General features: G+C 49.4%; 1 protein-coding gene across 1 annotated transcript; it reads right to left on the bottom strand.

Moving 5' to 3' along the window:
• Nucleotides 1-10,779: 10,779 nt before the first annotated feature.
• Nucleotides 10,780-19,967, bottom strand: APLP1 (amyloid beta precursor like protein 1). Its single transcript, XM_036274646.1, has 16 exons — nucleotides 19,755-19,967; nucleotides 18,726-18,869; nucleotides 17,683-17,815; nucleotides 17,361-17,473; nucleotides 17,036-17,169; nucleotides 16,741-16,925; nucleotides 16,188-16,318; nucleotides 15,745-15,819; nucleotides 14,756-14,914; nucleotides 14,549-14,677; nucleotides 13,662-13,761; nucleotides 12,416-12,523; nucleotides 11,889-11,959; nucleotides 11,591-11,653; nucleotides 11,317-11,460; nucleotides 10,780-11,206 (listed from the first exon to the last, which is right to left on the bottom strand). The coding sequence occupies exons 1-16, from the start codon at nucleotides 19,899-19,901 to the stop codon at nucleotides 11,114-11,116; spliced, it is 1,929 nt and encodes a 642-aa protein (XP_036130539.1). The 5' UTR covers nucleotides 19,902-19,967; the 3' UTR covers nucleotides 10,780-11,113.
• Between the last annotated feature and the right edge of the window lie 1,226 nt (nucleotides 19,968-21,193).

A 21,193-nucleotide genomic window follows, 5' to 3' on the forward strand; every position in this document is an offset into this window, starting at 1 on the left:
CGATGTGAAAGGCACACATCGAGTGGCTGCCACCCGCACGACCCAACCAGGACTGGGGACAAACTGCAACCGAGGTACGCGCCCTTAGCAGGAACCAAACCTGGGTCTCTCTGGACCGCAGGCTGACGCTCCAACCACTGAGCCAAACTGGCCAGGGTGATTCTACTCTTGATTTTTATTATTTTCTTCCTTCTAATGACTTGGGACTTTGTTCTTTTTCTAGTTCTTTAAGGTGAAATGTTAGGTTATTTTTTAAACATTTTTTGTTTTGTTTATTGAAGTAGACTTGTAAACTTTCCTTTTATTATTGCTTTTTCTGCATCCCAAAGACTTTGATATGTCATAATGTCATTCTCAATGATCTCTATGTATCTTTTGATCCCTTCTTTTATTTCTTCTTTGACTCAGTAGTGTTCAGTAGCATGTTGTTTAATCTCCACATATTTGTGTTTTTTCCAGCTTTCTTTTTGCAGTTGATTTTCAGTTTTAAAGCACTGTGTCAGAGAATATGATTTCAGTCTTTTTGAATTTGTTGAGGCTAGTTTTATGCCCCAAAATATGGTCTATTCTAGAGAATGCGTCATGTGCGCTAGAGAAAAATGTATATTCTGGTGCTCAGGGATGAAAGCTCTGTAAATATTGATTATGTCCATTTGGTCTAATATGTCATTGGAGGCTGATATTTCTTTATTGATTTTCTGTTTGGATGATGTATTCATTGCTGTCAATGGGGTATTTAGCTTCCCTACTATAATTGTATTTTTGTCAGTTTCTTCCTTTAGTTCTATTAATAATTGTTTTATATATTTTGGTGCTCTCAGGTTGAGTGCATATATATTAATAAGTGTTATGTCTTCTTGATGTATTATCCCCCTTATCATTATAAAATGTCCATCTTTGTCTCTTGTTACCTTTTTTATCTTTAAATCTATTTTGTCTGATATAAGTAAGGCTACATCTGCTTTTCTCTGGATGCTATTTGCTTGGAGAATAATTTTCAAGGCTTCACTTTGAGTCTACATTAGTCTGCAGGTGAGATGGGTCTCCTGAAGGTGACATATAATTGAGTTTTTGTTTTTTTATCCAATCTGCTACTCTGTGCCTTTTAATGGTGAGTTCAGCCCATTTACATTTAGGTTGATTATTGATGTATGAGGATTTCCTATAGCCATTTTGCCTTTTGTTTTCTGGTAGCTCTATGACTGCATTGTTTCTTTTCCCTTGTATTTCTGTCTATAATTTTAGTTTGGTGGTATTCTATGATTTTCCCCCTCCATTTCCTGTTTTTTTGTTTTGTTTTTTAATATTATGTGTCTCTTTAGTTTTGTGGTTACCATTAGTTTTATTTTTTAAAAGTTTCACATGTACAATAGTTCTTTTTATTCTGATTGCATCTTTTTTTTTTATCCTCTCTCAACAATTTTTCATCTTTTGTTCAGATAGAGTGGGAGGGAGAGAGAGGAAGAAAGAGAGAGAGAAACATTGATGTGAAAGGGACACGTCGAGTGGCTGCCTCCCTCACAATACAACCAGGGCCAGGGACAAACTGCAACCAAGGTACATGCCCTTAGTGGGAACCGAACCCGGGTCTCTCTGGACCGCAGGCCAACACTCTAACCACTGAGCCAAACTGGCCATCTTATCTCCATTTACCTGTGTAAGTCAGTCTTACCCCATTTTATGTTTTGTCACAAATCATCCCTTTTTATGCTGTGCATTTATTTCCAAATTGCAGTAGCTATTGTCTTCTCTTTTTTAAGTCCTTTTATCTCCTTTAACCTTTATGTTATATGTAAGTGTTTAACACCCTATTATGAGCAAGAGTTGCGATTTCCTGCCTCTGTCTGTCACCTTACTCATGATTCTGTGTCCTTTTGTCTTTTCGTTTCGGGTAGAAGAGCACCTTTCAGCATTACTTACAATGTGGGTTTTCTGGTAAATTCCCTCAGCTTCTGTTTGTCTGGAAAAGTCTTTGTTTCTCCTTCTCAGATCTAAAGGATAAATGTGCTGGATATATTTTTCTTGGTTGGTGGTTTCTCTTTCAATATTTTGAATGTATAATTCCACTCTCTCCTAGTTAGCAGAGTTTCTGCTGAAAAAATCTGATGATAATCTCATGGGGTTTCCTTTATAGGTTACCATCTTCTTTTTCCTGGCTGCCTTGGGGAGTCTTTCTTTGTTAATTTTTGACAGCTTTACTATAATGTACCTTGCAGAAGGCCTGTTTGGATTGAGATAACTGGGTGTTCTATTAGCTTCTTGGATAAAAGGGTTAAGTTTTTTCCATAGATTTGGTAAATTCTTGTTGATTGTTTGAATAGTTTCTCTGTTCCTTTCTCCCTCTCTTCTCCATCTGTCACATCCATTATTTAAAATTTTTTATTTCTAAATTACAGTTTACATTCAATATTATTTTGTATTAGTTTCAGGTATACGGCATAGTGGTTAGACAATCATATAGTTTACAAACCTTCCCTTTGAGGTTTGTCAGCCTAACAACCAATTTTTACTTCTTAATCCCTTCACCTTTTTTACCATTCCCCCAACCCTCCTCCCATCTGGCAACCAACAAAAAGTTCTCTGTATCTATGAGTCTGTTTCTGTTCTGCCTGTTCATTTTGTTTGTAGATTCAGTTGTTGATAGATATGTATATATTGCCATTTTATTATTCACATTTTTTATCTTCTTTTTCTTCAAGAAGACCCTTCAATATTTCATATAATACTGGTTTGCTGTTAATGAACTCCTTTAGCTTTTTCTTGTCTGGGAAACTATATGTCCATGGTTTCTATATATTAGCTTTGCAGGATAGAGTAATCTTGGTTGTAGGTTCTTGCTTTTCATCACTTTGAATATTTCTTGCCACTCCCTTCTGTCCTACAAAGTTTCTTTTGAGAAATCACCTGACAGTCCGGCTGGTGTGGCTCAGCGGTTGAGCATCGACCCATGCACCAGGTCTCTGGTTTGATTCCTGGTCAGGACACATGCCCAGGTTCTGGGCCCAATCCCCAATGGTGGGCATGCAGGAGGCAGCCAATTGATGTTCTCTCTCATAGATGTTTCTATCTCGCTCCCTCTCTCTTCCTCTCTCTCTCAAATCAATAAAAGAAAGAAAGAAAAAAGAGAGAAATCAGCTGACAGTCTAATGGGAGCTCCCTTGTAAGTAACTAACTGCTTTTCTCTTGCTGCTTTTAAGATTCTCTCTTTGTCTTTAACCTTTTGCATTTTGACTATGATGTGTCTTGGTATGGGCCTCTTGGGGTTCATCTTGTTTGGGACTCTCTGTGCTTCCTGGACTTGTATCTCTATTTCCATCACTAAGTTAGGGAATTTTTCTGTCATTATTTTTTCAAATAGGTTTTCAATTTCTTGCTCTCTCTCTTTTCCTGGCACCCCCATGATGCAAATGTTGGTAAACTTGAGATCCTTTTTTATGCTCTTGAGGTCCTCACTAAGTTCACTGAGCATCCTTATAACTAGTGTTTTGAACTCTGCATCAGGTTGCTTATCTCCATTTCATTTAGTTGTTTTCCTGGAATTTTGTTCTGTTCTTTCATTTGGGATGTATTTTTTTGTCACCTCATTTTGGCTGCTTCTCTGTGTTTGTTTTATGTATTAGGTAGAGTTGCTATGTCTCCTAGGTCTGGTAGGGTGGCCGGCTGTAGTAGGTATCCTGTGGGGTCCAGTGGCCCAGCCTTCCTGATCACCCCATCTGTGCCCTCAAAGTGTACCCCTTGTGTGGAATGTACACTCTTCTGTTGTAATTGAGTCTTGATTGCTGTTGACACATCAATGAGAGGTATTTACTTGGGCTGATCAGCTGCAAGAACTGGCTGTGCCCACTCACTGCCCACTGACCTCTGACTACATTGGAGGATCAACTGTGCAGAGGCCCACCACAAAGAGCAAGACTTACTTCAGCAGGGCTCTGTTACCCACTGAGTCCACTCCTTGAGTGTGTTGCTTGTGAGGTGGTTGGGTGGTGGTGCTTTGCCGTGATCTGAAGCTGTCCACTGGGTGTTCTGGCTCTGGGGCAAGGTTAGCCACTGCCTGTGTTCTACCCGGGGCCACCAGGCATAAGCTACAGAGTGATCTGCAGATGGCTGCTTCTTGTGCTGGGCTTGGAGGTGCTCAGGCAAAGCCAAGTTGTAAACCAAGGCTGGCTGCTCCTAGTGCTGGGCCTGGGGCCACTTAGTGAGAGCTTTGGGGCTTGCTGAGGCCAGATGCTGCTTGTTTGAGAGAGTTTAGGAAAATCTGAAACAGGAGCTAAGACAGGCCAATCCTATGGTAAAGCCACTGGAACAGTTTGGGTGGGCCTGAAATTTGGATGGGGCAGGGTCTCAGGGAATCACCAGGGTGGGGCAAACAATATGAGCCAGGTTGCTGGAGTCCCAGATACGGCGGCCGTCTGCCTACTCCATAGGGGAAGGGTTCACCAAAGGAACAATGGTGTCCACCAGCATGTCTGTCTGGGATAAAGCTGCCCTACATCTCTCACCCCAATGCCAGACAACTCAGTTCTTCCCCGTATGTCTCTAGTACCTTTCAAGCTGTCTCCCCAACTCTGGAACCTGGAGGGTGTGAGTCCTAGTAATTCCATGTGTGGGCCCTTTAAAAGGAGCTGCCTGGGGCTCTAGAAGCCTCAGCCTCCCTCAGCCTCAGTTCTCGCTGGTTTTTCCAGCCAGAAGTTATGGGGTTTTCTCTTTCTGGCACTGGAACCCTGAGCTGGGCACCTGGTGTGGGAGGGAACCCCTCATTCCTTAGGGAGGACCTTCCCAGCCAAGGTCACCCTCCAGATTTTTACCCACCACACATGCGTGTAGGACCAGCCGGTCCACACCTCCGCCCCTCCTACCAGTCTCCATGTGGCTTCTTTAATATCATAGTTGTAGGACTTCCATTCAGCTCAGTTTCAGGTGGATCTGAATGATGGTTGTTCTGTAGTTTAGTTGTAATGTTGATGTGGTTGTGGGAGGAGGCGAGTACCGTGTTTACCTACGCAGATGCCATCTTGACCGGAAGTCCCAAGACTATTTCGTAAAAACCAATTTGTACTTTGTAATCTCTTCACTGTTTTCACCCAGACCTTAATGCCCCACCCCTCTAGCCACCATCAGTCTGTTTTCTGTGTCTATGAGTCTGTTTCTGTTTTGATTGTTCATTTATTTTGTTTTTTAGATTCCCCATGTAAGTGAAATCATGTGGTATTTATCTTTTACTGACTGACTTATTTCACTTATCAGAATAATCTCTAGGTCCATCCATGTTGTTGTAAATGGTAAGATTTCAATTTTTTTATGGCCATGTAATATTCTATTGTATATATGTAGTGCAACTTTTTTATTCACTTGTCTGTTGATGGGCATTTGGGTTGCATAGTGTACACAGGGATACATACAGTCTTTTGAATTCATGTTTTGTGTTTCTTTGGATATATACCCAAAAGTGGAATCGCTGGTTTATAAGTACTTCTATTTTTAATTTTTTAAGGACCCTCCATACTGTTTTCCATAGTGGTGGCACCAATCTGCATTTCCACTAACAGTGCACATCCTTGCCAATGCTTGTTTGTTGATTTATTGATGAAAGCCATTCTGACAGGTGTGAGGTTGTATCTTATTGTGGTTTAATTTGCATTTCTCTGATGTGTAGTAATATTGAGCATCTTTTCATATGTCTATTGGTCATCTGTATGTCCTCTTTGGAAAAGTGTCTATTCAGGTCTTTGTTCATTTGTTAACTGAAATTTTTTTTGGTGTTGAGTTTATAAGTTTTGGATATCAATCCATTTTCAGATGTATGATTGGTGAATACGTTTCCCATTCAGTAGGATGTCTTTTCATTTTGTTGATGGTTTCCTTTTCTGTGCAAACATTTTTTAGTTTGATGTAGTCACAGTTGTTTATTTTTTTACTTTTATTTCCCTTCCTGAAGGTTATATAGCTGAAAAAATATTGCTAAGAGAAGTTTCAGAGTTTATTGCCTATGTTTTCTTCTAGGGGTGTTATGTGTTTGAGACTTACATTTAAGTCTTTAATCCATTTTGAGTTTATTCTTGTTTATGATGTAAGAAGGTGGTCTAGTTTCCTTTTTTTTTTTTGGCATGTATCTATCCAGTTTTCCCAACACCATTTATTGAAGAAACTGTCTTTACCCCATTGTATGTTCTTGCCTCCTTTGTCAAATATTGACCATATAGGTGAGGGTTTATTTCTGGGTTCACTATTCTGTTCCATTCATCTATACTTCTGTTTTTATGCCAGTACCATGCTGTTTTGATAACTATAGCTTTGTAGTATAGATTGATATCAGGTAGCATGATACCTCCAAATTTGTTCCTTTTTTCTCAAGATTGTGGCTATTTGGGGTCTTTTGGGGTCCATATACATTTTGGGGCTATTTATTCTAGTTCTGTGAAATATGCCATTGGTATTTTGATATGAATTGCCTTGAATGAATAGATTACTTTGGGTAGTATTACTTTAATGAGCATGGTATTTGTTTCCATTTATTTGTTATCTTCTTCAGTTTTTTTCTTCAGTATCTTATAATTTTCTGAGCACATGTCTTTTACCATCTTGTGAAGGCATCCAGTTCAGGACTTTTGTTTGTTGGGAGTTTTTAAATTACTACTTCAACTTCAATAGTTGTAATCAGTCTGTTCAGGTTTTCTATTTCTTCTTGATTCAATTTTGGAAGATTGTATGTCTCTACAAATTATCCATTTCTTCAGATTGTCCATTTGTAGGCATATAATTGTAATATTTTCTTATAATTTTTTGTATTTCTGTGATGTCAGTTGTTACTTTTGCTCTTTCATTTCTTATTTTTACTGTTTAGAACTGTATTTTAATGTCTAAAATTATTTTTCCTGCTGGAATTTCAATAACAGTATTTTAAAATTAACTATTCCAAGAATTGCCATTAAAATGTAAACACAATTAAGGAATCAGGCACTGAGCATATTGAACAAAATGGCTTTTTATTTTCTATCCCACCTAATTAGAGCTCATTACCTGCTGTTTGCCTGTTGCTCACCCTTGGCTGTCAAACCACAAAGGCAGCTTTACCTCCTGCTTGTGGTGCTAGTCAAAGATTTCTGCTACAGCTGTCTAAGGATAACTAAAAGTATAACCAGTATCCGAATGATACTGCAAACCGGATTCTCTAATGAAGTTGTGGCATCGTATCCAATTTGCATCATGTAGGCATCTTCCTTCTAATACCTACCAGGTTTATATTTTATATACAGGACTGGCATTTACATGTATATATTATGAAGAGCCACTGTGAACTCATAGGTCCTTTGGGATAAATAGAAATAGGTGCTCCCCTCCCTAAGCCATCTGTCAGAAGTGTTCTGCGGACATTATAACAGCACATGGCATGTTACTGCCATCTGCTGGTAAGGTGTCATAAAAATGCAAATTTACAATGTCTGGGAGGTGAAAGGTATTGATTGGAATTTTGCAGGGCATAACCTGAATACCATATGAGACGGCCACAAACTGTTACACAGTAGGTTAGCAAAATGGCCAAGAGTATGGGTGCTGAAGCCAAGATGACGGGGTTGAATTCCTAAATCTGACCTTTCCTAAATGGTGACCTTAGAAAAGTGATATAACTTCTTGCCTCCATTCTTTATCTAGAAATAAAGGTTGTCATAGTACCTACTTCATGGGTATAAGAAATGATGAAGTGTGCCAATATATATAAAGCCCTTGAGCAATGCCTGGCACAGAGTGAGTGCCATATGAGTGTTTATTGCCATACTGTTTTAAGATTTATTCAACAAATACTTGCAAAGTATCAGGCACAGTTCTAATGTCTCCACAAATATTAATCCTTTTGGTGCTCATAGCAACCCTCTTGCGACAGGTTAACAACATATATAGAGGGGTAACTACAACATGTCACAAAATAGGCACTTGCAGATACCACATACCCTCTCTGGGACATGTGATGAAAATTTCCACACCCCAGGGAGATTCTTATCTTCTCCCCAAGAAGGCATGAAGACTTGGAAATGGGAAGAGTGGTTCGAGATTCCCAGGCCTTCATCAGGCTAATAGGTTGGAGGTGGAGGTTCTGTGTGTGACTGTGTAAGAGAGAGAGTAGGGAGGTGGAGGCTGTGTGTGTGACTGTGTAAGAGAGACAGTAGGAGGTGGAGGCTGTGTGTGTGACTGTGTAAGAGAGAGAGTAGGGAGGTGGAGGCTGTGTGTGTGACTGTGTAAGAGAGAGAGTAGGGAGGTGAAGGCTGTGTGTGTGGCTGTGTAGAGAGAGAGTAGGGAGGTGGAGGCTGTGTGTGTGACTGTGTAAGAGAGACAGTAGGAGGTGGAGGCTGTGTGTGTGACTGTGTAAGAGAGACAGTAGGAGGTGGAAGGCTTGTTGTCTGACTGTGTAGAGAGAGAGTTAGGGAGGGGAGGCTGTGTGTGTGACTGTTTAAGAGAGAGAGTAGAGGTGGAGGCTGTGTGTGTGACTGTGTAGAGAGAGTAGGAGTGGAGCTGTGTGTGTGAGGTGGAGAGGTCTGAGGTGGAGGCTGTGTGTGTGACTGTGTAAGAGAGAGAGTAGGGAGGTGGAGGCTGTGTGTGTGACTGTGTAAGAGAGAGAGTAGGAGGTGATGCTGTGTGTGTGACTGTGTAAGACAGACAGTAGGAGGTGGAGGCTGTGTGTGTGGCTGTGTAAGAGAGACAGTAGGGAGGTGGAGGCTGTGTGTGTGACTGTGTAAGAGAGAGAGTAGGAGGTGGAGGCTGTGTGTGTGACTGTGTAAGACAGACAGTAGGAGGTGGAGGCTGTGTGTGTGGCTGTGTAAGAGAGACAGTAGGGAGGTGGAGGCTGTGTGTCTGACTGTGTAAGAGAGAGAGTAGGAGGTGGAGGCTGTGTGTGTGGCTGTGTAAGAGAGACAGTAGGAGGTGGAGGCTGTGTGTGTGACTGCGTAAGACAGACAGTAGGAGGTGGAGGCTGTGTGTGTTACTGTGTGAGAGAGAGAGTAGGAGGTGGAGGCTGTGTGTGTGACTGTGTAAGAGAGACAGTAGGAGGTGGAGGCTGTGTGTGTGACTGTGTAAGAGAGAGAGTAGGGAGGTGGAGGCTGTGTGTGTTACTGTGTGAGAGAGAGAGTAGGAGGTGGAGGCTGTGTGTGTGACTGTGTAAGAGAGAGAGTAGGGAGGTGGAGGCTGTGTGTGTTACTGTGTGAGAGAGAGAGTAGGAGGTGGAGGCTGTGTGTGTGACTGCGTAAGACAGACAGTAGGAGGTGGAGGCTGTGTGTGTTACTGTGTAAGAGAGAGAGTAGGAGGTGGAGGCTGTGTGTGTGACTGCGTAAGACAGACAGTAGGAGGTGGAGGCTGTGTGTGTTACTGTGTGAGAGAGAGAGTAGGAGGTGGAGGCTGTGTGTGTGACTGTGTAAGAGAGACAGTAGGAGGTGGAGGCTGTGTGTGTGACTGTGTAAGAGAGAGAGTAGGGAGGTGGAGGCTGTGTGTGTGACTGTGTAAGAGAGAGAGTAGGAGGTGGAGGCTGTGTGTGTGACTGTGTAAGAGAGAGAGTAGGAGGTGGAAGCTGTGTGTGTGACTGTGTAAGAGAGACAGTAGGAGGTGGAGGCTGTGTGTGTGACTGTGTAAGAGAGACAGTAGGAGGTGGAGGCTGTGTGTGTGACTGTGTAAGAGAGAGAATAGGAGGTGGAGGCTGTGTGTGTGACTGTGTAAGAGAGAGAGTAGGAGGTGGAGGCTGTGTGTGTGACTGTGTAAGAGAGAGAGTAGGAGGTGGAAGCTGTGTGTGTGACTGTGTAAGAGAGAGAGTAGGAGGTGGAGGCTGTGTGTGTGACTGTGTAAGAGAGAGAGTAGGGAGGTGGAGGCTGTGTGTGTGACTGTGTAAGAGAGACAGTAGGAGGTGGAGGCTGTGTGTGTGACTGTGTAAGAGAGAGAGTAGGAGGTGGAAGCTGTGTGTGTGACTGTGTAAGAGAGAGAGTAGGAGGTGGAGGCTGTGTGTGTGACTGTGTAAGACAGACCGTAGGAGGTGGAGGCTGTGTGTGTGACTGTGTAAGAGAGAGAGTAGGGAGGTGGAGGCTGTGTGTGTGACTGTTTAAGAGAGAGAGTAGGAGGTGGAGGCTGTGTGTGTGACTGTGTAAGAGAGAGAGTAGGAGGTGGAGGCTGTGTGTGTGACTGTGTAAGAGAGAGAGTAGGGAGGTGGAGGCTGTGTGTGTGACTGTGTAAGAGAGAGAGTAGGAGGTGGAGGCTGTGTGTGTGATTGTGTGTAAGAGAGAATAGGGAGGTGGAGGCTGTGTGTGTGACTGTGTAGAGAGAGAGTAGGGAGGTGGAGGCTGTGTGTGTGACTGTGTAAGAGAGACAGTAGGAGGTGGAGGCTGTGTGTGTGATTGTGTGTAAGAGAGAATAGGGAGGTAGAGGCTGTGTGTGTGACTGTGTATGAGAGACAGTAGGAGGTGGAGGCTGTGTGTGTGATTGTGTGTAAGAATGAGTAGGAAGTGGAGGCTCTGTGTGTGATTGTGTGGCAGAGAGTAGGAGGCAGGGGTCACTTACAGAGCCCAGGCTCCTGAGTTCACCCAGGGACCCAGCAGATGGAGGTCTAGAAGTACCAGCCCATTCAGCACCAAAGGACAGCTCCAGGGTGGGCACAAAGAGCCTATTCTTGGACTCTGGGCCTTCCCCACCCCCACCCCGGCCTTGCCTGCCCAGATTTAAGGATCCCTGAGTAGGGATTCACAACAGCATCCACAGCTATGAGTACTCACTGATTCCCCCCACAGAGATGCAGGATGGCCTGGTGGGGAAGAGAACTTTATTGGTATGTTAGTGGGCAACACGTGGGAGGGGGTGAATTCCAGGGATCAAGCTGGTGGTCACCTTAAAGAACAATAAATTAACTTACAAAATAAATTAAGGTGAAGAAGTCCCAAGCAGGGAGGCAGCTGGGAATACCTGGGGATTTCTTAGGGATGGCATTTGGAATTGGAAAGGGGAAATAAGAATTTCCAGTCCTCTCACAAGGGTGTGAAATTAACTTTTTCAAGACCCTTTGTACAGTCTGGGAGTTGGGGTTCTGGGGTTCCAGGAAGAGGAGAGGTCTGGGTTCAGCTAAAGGGTAAAGGGGAATGGTTCAGGGTCATTCCTCCAAGAAGCGGTAAGTGGGGTTCTCATAGCCATGACGCTGCAGTTCACGCAGCTGCTGCTCCTCCAGGGTCAGCATGGGGTCCACCTGCAGCAGGGCAGGGGAGGGAGAGTGGGCCTGGGACCTGACCACAGATCTTACCGCCCCTCGGACGGAGCTCTGGAGCTCCTCCCACACCACACCTTTCTGTCTCTCACCTCCACCACTCCATGGCTGATAGCCCCGTAGGGCTTCTTCCTGCGCAGGAGCAGCATGGACAGGATGATCAGGGAGCCCCCACCTGCTCCCATGATCAGCAAACCGGACACGGCCTCTGGGGACACTCCTGTCCCAGCGGGTGCCTGCAGGGAGAGGAGGTGAGGCGGGGTCATCTTTGAGGCTCACCAGAGCCCAGTGTGGCTTTCAAAGTCACAGACGAGCCAATGACCTCTGACCCCTCCACCTAAGTACCCACAATATTCCTCCTCTTACCAGCTCATCTCTCTGAATCTCTGATGAGTGGGAAGGAAAACCCCTTGGAACAGACACATTCACCTGGGGGAGTAAGGAGGTGTCAGGGACCCCGGCACCTGGGCCCCAGCCTCCTCCTCCCCTGGTGCGAGAGGGCATCTCCCAGCCCTCTGCTTCCCTACATCCTGAAGTCCATGTCCCCAGGTACCTTCCCCTTGGTCAAGGAATCCAATCCCTTAGCACCGTCCTCCTTCAGACCTTTGAGTCCAGGTCCCATCCCCAGGCCTCCCTCCGGAGCCCACAGGGCTGACTAACTTACCTTCCGCTCATACTGTTCCAGGGGGGACAGCTTCTCTTTCCCAGGGGGTGCAGCATCTTGTTCTGTGGACCCTACCCCCCAAGTCCTAGCTCATTCCTGAGAGTCCAGAGTGGTGCTGCCCCCGCCTGAGGAGGGGGTCAGAGGGGCACCAGACTCCACCCCAGGAGGTTTGGGGTTCCCAATATGTGGACCCTTTTCCATTTGGGGCTTGGAGACTCAATGGGATTTGGCGGCGGGGGTCTACTCTGTGAGATACCTTTTGGAAGGGCCACGGGGGAGTTCGCCGGGAGCCAGAGGAGGCAGGGGAACAGTGAAGAGAGGAGGGCTTCACTGAAGAAATACCCTGCCAGGGTCCAAGGCGGGAGGACCAAAGATCCTACAGAGGCCTTCACTACCTTAGACATTCCTTGACATTCTCTCCCATGCACTGTGGGGGCTGAGACACCCCCAGACTTTGGGAGATTAGAAATTAGGTTGAGGGGCCTGTCTCCCAAAGTCTGATGTTATCTAGATTTGGGTTATCTCACCATCCTTGGAATCCAGAGACTGCAGCCCACCCTTGTCCTCACTGCTGCTCCTGGGGACAGGGACTTCCAATTCACTGGGACTCAGGTGTTCAGAACGGAGGAGCTCCTCTGAGGGGAACGTGCAGAGAGGTGGTTGAGGTTGTGAGCAGAGGGACTCCACGCAGAAATCATTGTTTTTAAATGGATGAATAGATGGCACCTCAACAGTAATGTGATTGGGGGTTGCCATAAGTGTGATCTGGGGAAGAGAGGAGCTGGCTGCAGGCAACCCTGGCAGGGAGGGTAGAGGTTGAAGTTGCAGTGGCCTTAAAGAGCAGGAGAGTCAGGGTTAGGTGTGGGACATGCAAAGCAAGTCACAATAGATCTGGGGGCCGTGCTCTAAGTCACACTTTCTGGTATTCGTGCTCTTGTGTAGGCTCCTCCCCTTGGATCTTGCCTGGGGTTGTGACTTGCTTTAAGCAATAGAATGTGGGTCCAAGCCTTGGCCTGTTTGGCTCAGTGGTTAGAGCATCAGCCTGAGACTAAAAGGTCACGGATTTGGTTCCTGGGTAAGGGAATGTGCCTGGGTTGCAGGTTCGATCCCCGCCCCAGTCAGGGTCATGTGGGAGGCAACAGATCGATGTTTCTCTCACATCGATGTTTCTCTCTCTCTCTCCCTCCCTCCCTCCCTTCCCCTCTATCTAAAAATCAATGGAAAAATATCCTTGGGTAGCCCTGGCCAGTTTGGCTCAGCAGTTGGAGCGTTGACCTGCAGACCAGAGAGTCCCGGGTTCGGTTCCCGCTAGAGGCATGTACCAAAAAATATATATATATATTTGGATGAAGATTACAAAAAGAATGTGGGCCCATGTCTTAAGAAGACTTGGCAGCTTCCACTTTCACGTTTGGGGAGCCTCAACCACCATGTAGGAAGTCCAGGCACCCTGCGGAGAGACGACATGGAGGGTCTCTGGAGAACAGAGGCCTTGAGCCTACATGGAGAGGGAGAGAGGCCCACTTGTGCCAAAGTCCCAGCCCCTAGCTGATCTGCTAGCTTGACTACTGACAAGACCAGCAGAGGAAGCACCCAGTAGAACCCAGACTAGACAGCAGAATCCGGAGCAAAGAAGATGGTTGATTTAAGTTCTGGTGTTTGTTACACAGGAATAGCTATCTAAAGAGTGTGTGTGTCGGGGTGGTCAAAGACTGGGGGTCAGGATCTGCCCTCAGAGATCTGGAATGGGAAGCAGGGGTGGTATGTACTCACGGATCTGGGGCCGTAGCTCCTGAGCCAGGCGGGGGTTCTGGTCAAGCAGCCCCAGGCTCTGATTCATCCTTTCCTCGATTACTTGAAGGTGGGTCTGCACCTGTCGGGGAGTGATTATGAAGGATGCACTGGGCAATGTAGGCTAGAAATGGGGAAACCGAGGTAGGGTGAAGAAGGGGGAAGGAAGGACAACAGGGTTCAAGGAAAAAGTAGCACATACAAGTGACAGGAAGCAGGATACAAGGGCCAGCAACTGGGCCACAGGAAGAAGGACACTGAAGGAGGAGAGCAGAATACAAAGAAAAGGAGAAGAAGTACAGAAGGCAGAAAGGGAGAGGCTTGGGAGAGGAGTCGCCAGGAGGAGCGGGGCGCAGGAGGCACGGTGAGCACAGCGCACGGGGACATGGTACAGGAGACAGGAAACGCAGGCACGTGGGCTGGAGGGGCAGAACAGAGGATCTGAGGAATAGAAAGTGAGGTCTGAGGGGGGGGGTTCCAGAAAAGCAAGTAAGATCGGGGTGTCGTATAGAGACGATGTGGTTCAAGAGCAAGACTTGGAGCCCAAGAGCAGGAAGAGAACATCCAAGAAACAGGAATTAGGATCTGAAGGCACAGGAAGGGGGTTCTAGGAAAGAAAGAAGACATCCAAGGGACAAGAAGGGTGTCAAAGACACAGGAAAGCGGAGGCAGCGTTCCAGGGTCAGGGAGTAGGGATCCAAGGGACTGGAAAGGGTCCCAGGGCACAAAAGAGGGGTTCCAGAGATAGAAAGACAGTTCAAGGGACAGACAGAAGGCCCGAGGGACAAGAAAAGTCTGAGGTAAGGGGGTCCAAGAGACCGGGGTCGGAGGGCTAGCAGGGTATTCGAGAGCTGGGAGAATCTGAGCACCTGGAAGCTCATCTGCTGGGCCTTCTCAGGCTCCACGGCAGCCACGTGCTGGTAGTGTCGCAGGGTGTGCCTCTGCTCCTTCTGCTCGGCACGCAGGTAGCGTTGCAGGGCCAGCAGGACGCGCTCTGGCTGTGGAAAGGATGAAGGCTGCCTAGGCCCGCCCCAGCCCTCTTCATCCTCTGCCCTCTGCCCCTGCAGCTCCCACACCTGAGGCGGATCTCCCTGCAGCGCTGCCAGGAAACCTTCCAAGGCAGCCCGGCGCTGGTCGTTGATAAGGGCGATGACTCGAGTGGCATGGGTCTCCACCAAGCGCTGTCGCTCACCGGACACCTGCTCCTCCAGGGTCTGCAGAATGGACTGGAAGTGCTATCAAGGGGGTGGGCACAAGATCAGAGAAGATGGGTGAAAGCTTAGGTCAGTGGCATTCTGGAAAGGCGAGGATATAGGATCAAGCAGGTGGGTGCAGTGGATCTAGGTCTGGGCAGAGTCAGCCTGGGGTGGGACAAGATCACAGGATACTGACTGCAAGGGGTGGGGATACAGGGTAGGAGCAGGCCTCCTGGGAGCCGAGCTGGAGGTGTAAACTACTGGGTAGGAGCAGTCTAGGAACAGAGTTGGCCTGTGTTGAGGGAAGGAGTGTTGTAGTAAAGGTAGAGCTCTAGGCTGGGCAGGGCGAACTGGAGACTAACTGCCTAAATGAGACTGAGGCGGGGGGACAAGAGTCGGGGAATGGGCTAACCTGAGTGGGGACTCTAAGGGATGAAGTTAAAAGGTGGGATGGAGAAATATGAAGCTGGGCCTACTGAGGAGGGATTGAGTAAAAGTGAGATTAGAGGGGCAGGGCCAAAGTCAGGGGGCGTGGCCTCACAGGAACAGGGATGCAGCAACGAGAGGCGGAGAAGGACCTGGCTGTATCTGCAGGGGCCCAGCTTGGGAGAGGACTTCAGAGCCAGTCCTCAGAGGTGAGAATAAAGTTAAGACAGGGCAATACATGGTCAATTTGAGAACAACGTCAGGTCTGACACAGGCCAAGAGAGGGGGAACTAAATGTAGGGGTGGGGCCAAGAGAGGCTGATGTAAGTAGGAAGGGGCGGGACTGGTTGAGGCTGGGACATGGCCTGAGCCAGGCTGAGGCTGGATGTGCCCCAGACAGTGAACGGGCATAAGTGAGTAGGACGCGCTGGAGGTTGTCCTACCTCGTTCAGGGCCTGTCTGTCAGCTTTAGGCAGATTCTTGGACTGGTTATCCGCCATGGCCCATTCACGCATCACCTGGGGGCAGGGGAACTTCAGCATTTTAGAATCCACCCTGCTCCACCCAGAGTTCCCCAATCCTTCTTCAAGACTGTGGAGGCTCCAGATAGATCCCTTAAGTCCCATTGGTTCTTGGGTTCCCAAGAGAGAAGGCTCAGAAGAAACTGAAGCTATCATGCATCAGAGTTTCCTTAGAATCTGGTGGCATCTCAATGGGATTCTATGGGTTAGGGATTCCTGGTCATTTTAGGGGTGGCGTTGAGGGCTAGGGATTGATAGGGGCTGGGGGAGCTTTTGGAGGTAGTCCCAAACTGTCACTGGGGGATTTCCTTATATTTAAGGAGCTCTATGTGGTGGGTGATCCTGGGATGCCCCATTATCATCACCTCGTTAATCTGACGCATCCTTCGCTCCTCCAGGTCCATCTTGGCCCGCAGGAAACCCTCGTGCTCACTGATTTCTCCAGGCATGCCAAAGTACACATCCACACCATCTGTGGGCCTTGGGGTGGGAGTCACTGCAACACCAGGAAGCAGGGGGTCAGCCTGAAGATGATCTCCAGGTCACCTTTTCTACCTGGAGAACATTTCCCAGAGTGCACTGGAAACAGTGTGTCCACTTTAGCCATGGCTGCTGCCTAGCATCATGGGACTGGGCCTGTTTTGCAAAGCTTAGGAATCCATTACACCATCCTCTAACCCCAAATAATCCTTAGGACTTACCAAATGGCTCCTCCACTTCCAGGAACCCCCAAACCACCCTTCATTCTTCACAGGCCAGGGCTTCCACCTCTACTTTATCCCAAACTGCTCATCCTGGCCATTCCCACAGTCGGACCTCTCCTTCATAGGTCCCTCCCAAAGATGGTCCTACACCAAGACTCCCCAAATCATCCTCCCTCCAGGGTGGAGGAGACTCGGAATTCAGAAATGGCCTCACCTTTGCTGACCCCTGCAGGGGAATGGGAGCTTGAAGGTGGGACTCTTTCCTTCTCTTCTTCCTCTTCAGCCTGTAGGGGCTCCACAAAGTAATCATCTACTGGCTGTAGGAAGGATTCCTCCTCTTTCTCATCCTCATCCCCCTCTATTCTGTCCCCCAGGGGCCAGGACCGGGTGGAGGGGTCACTGAGGGAGCAGAAGACACAAGGCAATAAGAACCCTGGCCCAGGCCCCCAGGCTTCCACTTCCTGCCTCAGAAGCCTTGGGATGGGCATGGAAGATTCCCTCCCACTCACCCAACTTCTGTCCCAGACGGGTCGGGGGTCACTGGAGGGGGGCAGCACACATACTCCACACCTCGGAACTGATCCATGCCACAGGGCAGAAGCATGCCCGAGCCATGCAGGATGAGGCCCTGGGAGCTGCAGGCCTGTAGGAAGAGTGGGTCCAGACGCCAGGATTGTGGGGTAGGAGAGGGTAAAGGTGGGGCCTGGATTCCTGGTTCTGTCCTGGTGTGAAGAAGGGGCTGAAGCCCAGACTCTTGGGTTCTGCAGGAGGGGGGTGTTTGGGGACTGGACTCCTGGGTTTTGGGAGTGAGGATGGATGGGTCAGGGTTCTGACCTCCTGTGCTTCCTGATGCCTCCGGGTTGAACTCTCACACTGGTCCATGCGCTCCTGGTGCTGGAACTGGCAGCCTTCGGGCACCAGTAGGGCCTCACTCACAAATTCACCCGCTGGGGAATGGGGGCACCAGAGTGAAACCCTCCCATAGCCATTAGCCTCACCCTCTTCAAAATCCAGATTTTTTTATCCTCAGACACTTCTCTTCCACACTCAGGACGCAGGCATCTAGCTCCCTAATATGAGTCTTGAGACCAAGGCCCAGAATCTTGACCTTTATAGACCTCCCACCTCCATTTCCTTCCCCCAGCCTATGACTCACGCAGGCAGCGGAAAGGCACAACCTGGTGGTACGGGTGGGCACAGCGGCCACCCTGGGCACCTCCGCACCAGCGCTCCATGGGGATGGCCTGTGTCGCCTGTTCCACACGTGCAATCTGCAGCTCCGGGTACATCTGGGGGCACCGGATGGGGTGATCAACCCACTGTTCCACCCCTACTAGCCTCGCTTCTCTTCTGGCCATGTTCCTTTTCAAGGTTCCAGTGTTCATAAGGCATTCTCCTCCTTAGGTCCTGCTTCTCCATAGAACTAGCCTTAGATATGTAAATCTGGTAGGCCCATTGGCCACGCCCCTAGTCACTCTCCGTTAACCCCGCCCCTATCTCTAGTCCCCTCCCCTTTGCCAGGCCAGTTTCTTTACAACGGTCTCTCCATGTGCCCATAAACTCTGTACCGCAGGCCGACGCTCCAACCGCTGAGCCAAACCGGCCAGGGCGTGTGCCCATAAACTCAATTCTTCTAAACCTACCTCTCTCCTGGTCACCTTGCCCCCACCCCCTTCCCCAATCAGGTTCATCTCTCCATAGGCTCCACCAACCTTTAAGTCTCACCTCTTTCCCTGTTTGGCCTCTCTGTAAGCATCCCTTCTCTTTGTATTAGACCTTCCTTTTCATAGCCATACTTCTAGCTTCCCACTCTTTCAGTGGGCTCCACCCCTTTTCCTATCTTATCTGTCCCTAAGGTCTTTTTGGCATAGACTACCCTCTCCTTTGGCCACGCCCACCTATACACCTGCTCTTTAAGGAGCCCACCACTTCACTGGTGGATACCTTCCTTAGCCGATCTTTGCACGGTTCTCTTCCTTCCTGACCTAATTTCTCTCTCTTTCTTTTTTCTTCGTTTTGGTCTACTTTGTTTTGTTTTGTGACCTTTTCTGAAAACGGTCCCGCCCTAGCCTAACTTCACCTCTGGCCATGCCCCCTAGCTTCCCAGCCTTCCTAGATCCCCGGTCTCCAGGCTTCCCCTGCGCGACTCCTCCGCATCTTTGACCCGCTTGCACGCCCCTCTCAGTAGGTCACGCCCACCTGTCTGCAGTACTCCAGCACCCGTTGCGGGTCGCGGAGACAGCGTCGCGAGCGCTGCGCGTCTGGTTCCCAGCGGCCAGTGCGCAGGTCCCGATGAAGCGTTAGGTGCCCGCATAGTCCCGCCACCTGAGCCGACCCCCGGGCCTGGGTGTGTGGGCGAAGGGATCAGTGAGTGCCCGGGGGACGTTGGCACGCTGGTCCCTCGGTCCTTTGCTCCCTGGGACCCAGATATTTAGACCCCAGAACCAGCCCCCTCCACCAAGCACCGAGCACCCGCCTCGGTTTCCCGGGATACAGCTCCTACTGGGCGGGGCGCCCCAGCTCTCCTGTTGCTATGGCGACTCGGGTCCCCCAGGATTCTCGCGGCCTTGTTGTGGCCGAGACACGATCCACGCCCACCCCGGCGCAGCCGCACTAGAGTCGGAAGGGGTTAAACCTGAATCGCCGGGGAGGAGGTCAGAACCCAGGCGTTCTGGCCCCTCCTCCCTCCATCCCTAGCTCAGGCTCCCATTCTTGGGTGCAAAGATGACGGACAAGGCCAGGCTTCAGGCCCTGCAGGCCTGGACACCAAGCCCTTGAGGGTTAGAGAGCTACCTCCTAGATCGGGGGGCGGTGGCTAGAGGCCTAGACTCCTGGGTCCTGGGAGGCTGTGGGGCCCTCATATGGGTCCAGAGGAACCGATTCTTGGTTCTAAGTGTCTTACTGCTTGGTGGGTCCTATGTTCAGGTGGGAAGGGTCTGGGGCTGAGTCACTTAGGTCGAGAGGGTCTGAGGGAGCTGGATTTCTGGGACCAGGAGCTCTGGAAGAGCCAGTTCCTATGCTAGGGGCGGGAGGTGGCTGGGACGACACAAGATGGGGAGCTGGGGCCTGGACTCCTGGGTTCGTGAATGCCTAGTGCCTTTAGGGGCACCTGGGGGCCGGCCGCCTGGCTGGAAAGACTGCACTTTTCGCCCTGGACACGTCCGCGTCGGGGTCCAGAGGCCGGGTCCCGCCCCTCCCCCCATCCCCCAGGACCCGGCCGGGCCTCACCTCGGCCGCGCCGGGGCTCCCACCGGCCAGGCTCCCGACGACGAGCTGCGCGCGCAGAAGCAGCAGCAATAGTGGCAGCAACAGCGGCAGCGGCGGCGGGGCCCGGCCGCGGCCCAGACCAGGAGTGGCGGGGCTGATGTGCCCCATGTCTGGGCTCTCGCGCCCTCACGTCCCTTGCACTCCCGCCCTGCCCGGTCCGGCCCCAGCGGTGACAGGAGCTCCCAGCGCCACAGCCACCGCCTCCTCCTCCCGCCGCCCCGCCTGCTGCGCCGGCTCCGCCAGCCCCGCCCCACGCCGGCCCCGCCTTCCCGGCCAGAACAATAGCGTGCCAGCTCTGCGCAGAGTGGAGCAGCTCCCGAACGAACGCCGAACGCGGGTGGGAGCGTGCGTAAAGCCCCCGCCTCCTTAAGATTACATGTGTCCCACCCCATGCAAGGGCCTAGCCGGGAATCTGGGTCATGGACTCCGGGGCTGTGGATTTTGTGCCCTTCCTCAGACTCTCTTACAAATCAGCTTCCTTCTCTTCCAGGGATTGCCAGCATTGGAGAAAACACCCCCCTCCCCACCTCCAACTTCTCTTGAGTTGCCAGGAATACATGCCTCCAAAATTTCCCCAATCAAGAACACAGCAGTTGTACCCCAGTTCTCTTCTCCCTCAGATCCTGGAGCTGGGCCCCTGTCACCTTTCCTATCTGGACCAGAGACCAAGACCCCAGCCCTCTCCCCCTAAGATCCAAGAGTCCCAAGTCTTCTGCTCTGCTTCCCTAGATTTCTCTCTAAAATCAATAAAGGGTCTCAGGTGACTGGAACTTTAATTCCTAGGTCTAGGATCCATGACATGAAATTCCCAGACCCCTTTTTGAAAGATGATCCGAATCAGGTACCCAGCACCTTAGGACAAGGATCTGGACCCCCATCTTTGCTCTAAGGACCAGGGAATTTCTATTTCCCTACCTCTAGCCTCTCCCTCCCAGCTTCCCCTTCAGGGCTTACTGCTTTGTCTCCTCCAGTGACAGTGTAGAATACTGTCTTCCCCAAGTCCAGTGGGGTAGCCCTGTCATGTGTGTGCATCTGTGTATGTATATTTGTGTGTGTACACACACACACACTTATTTAAATATGTTTTTATTGATTTCAGAGAGTGGAAGGGAGAGGGAGAGAGAGAGAAAGGAACATTGATGAGAGAGAAACATTTATCAGCTGCCTCCTTCACACTCCCTACTGGGGATCAAGCCCACAATCCAGGCATGTGCCCTGATGGGGAAATGGAACAAGCAACCTTCTGGTGGATGGGATGATGCTCAATCAACTGAGCCACACTGGTCGGACTGTATAGATGTATATTGAAAAAGCCTAGAGTGCCCGGCCGGTGTGGCTCAGTGGTTGAGTGTTGACCCATGTACCAAGAGGTTGCCGGTTTGATTCCTTGTCAGAGCACA

This window comes from Molossus molossus, unplaced genomic scaffold (assembly GCF_014108415.1).
Source record: "Molossus molossus isolate mMolMol1 unplaced genomic scaffold, mMolMol1.p scaffold_m16_p_21, whole genome shotgun sequence".
Classification (NCBI taxonomy): Eukaryota; Metazoa; Chordata; class Mammalia; order Chiroptera; family Molossidae; genus Molossus; species Molossus molossus.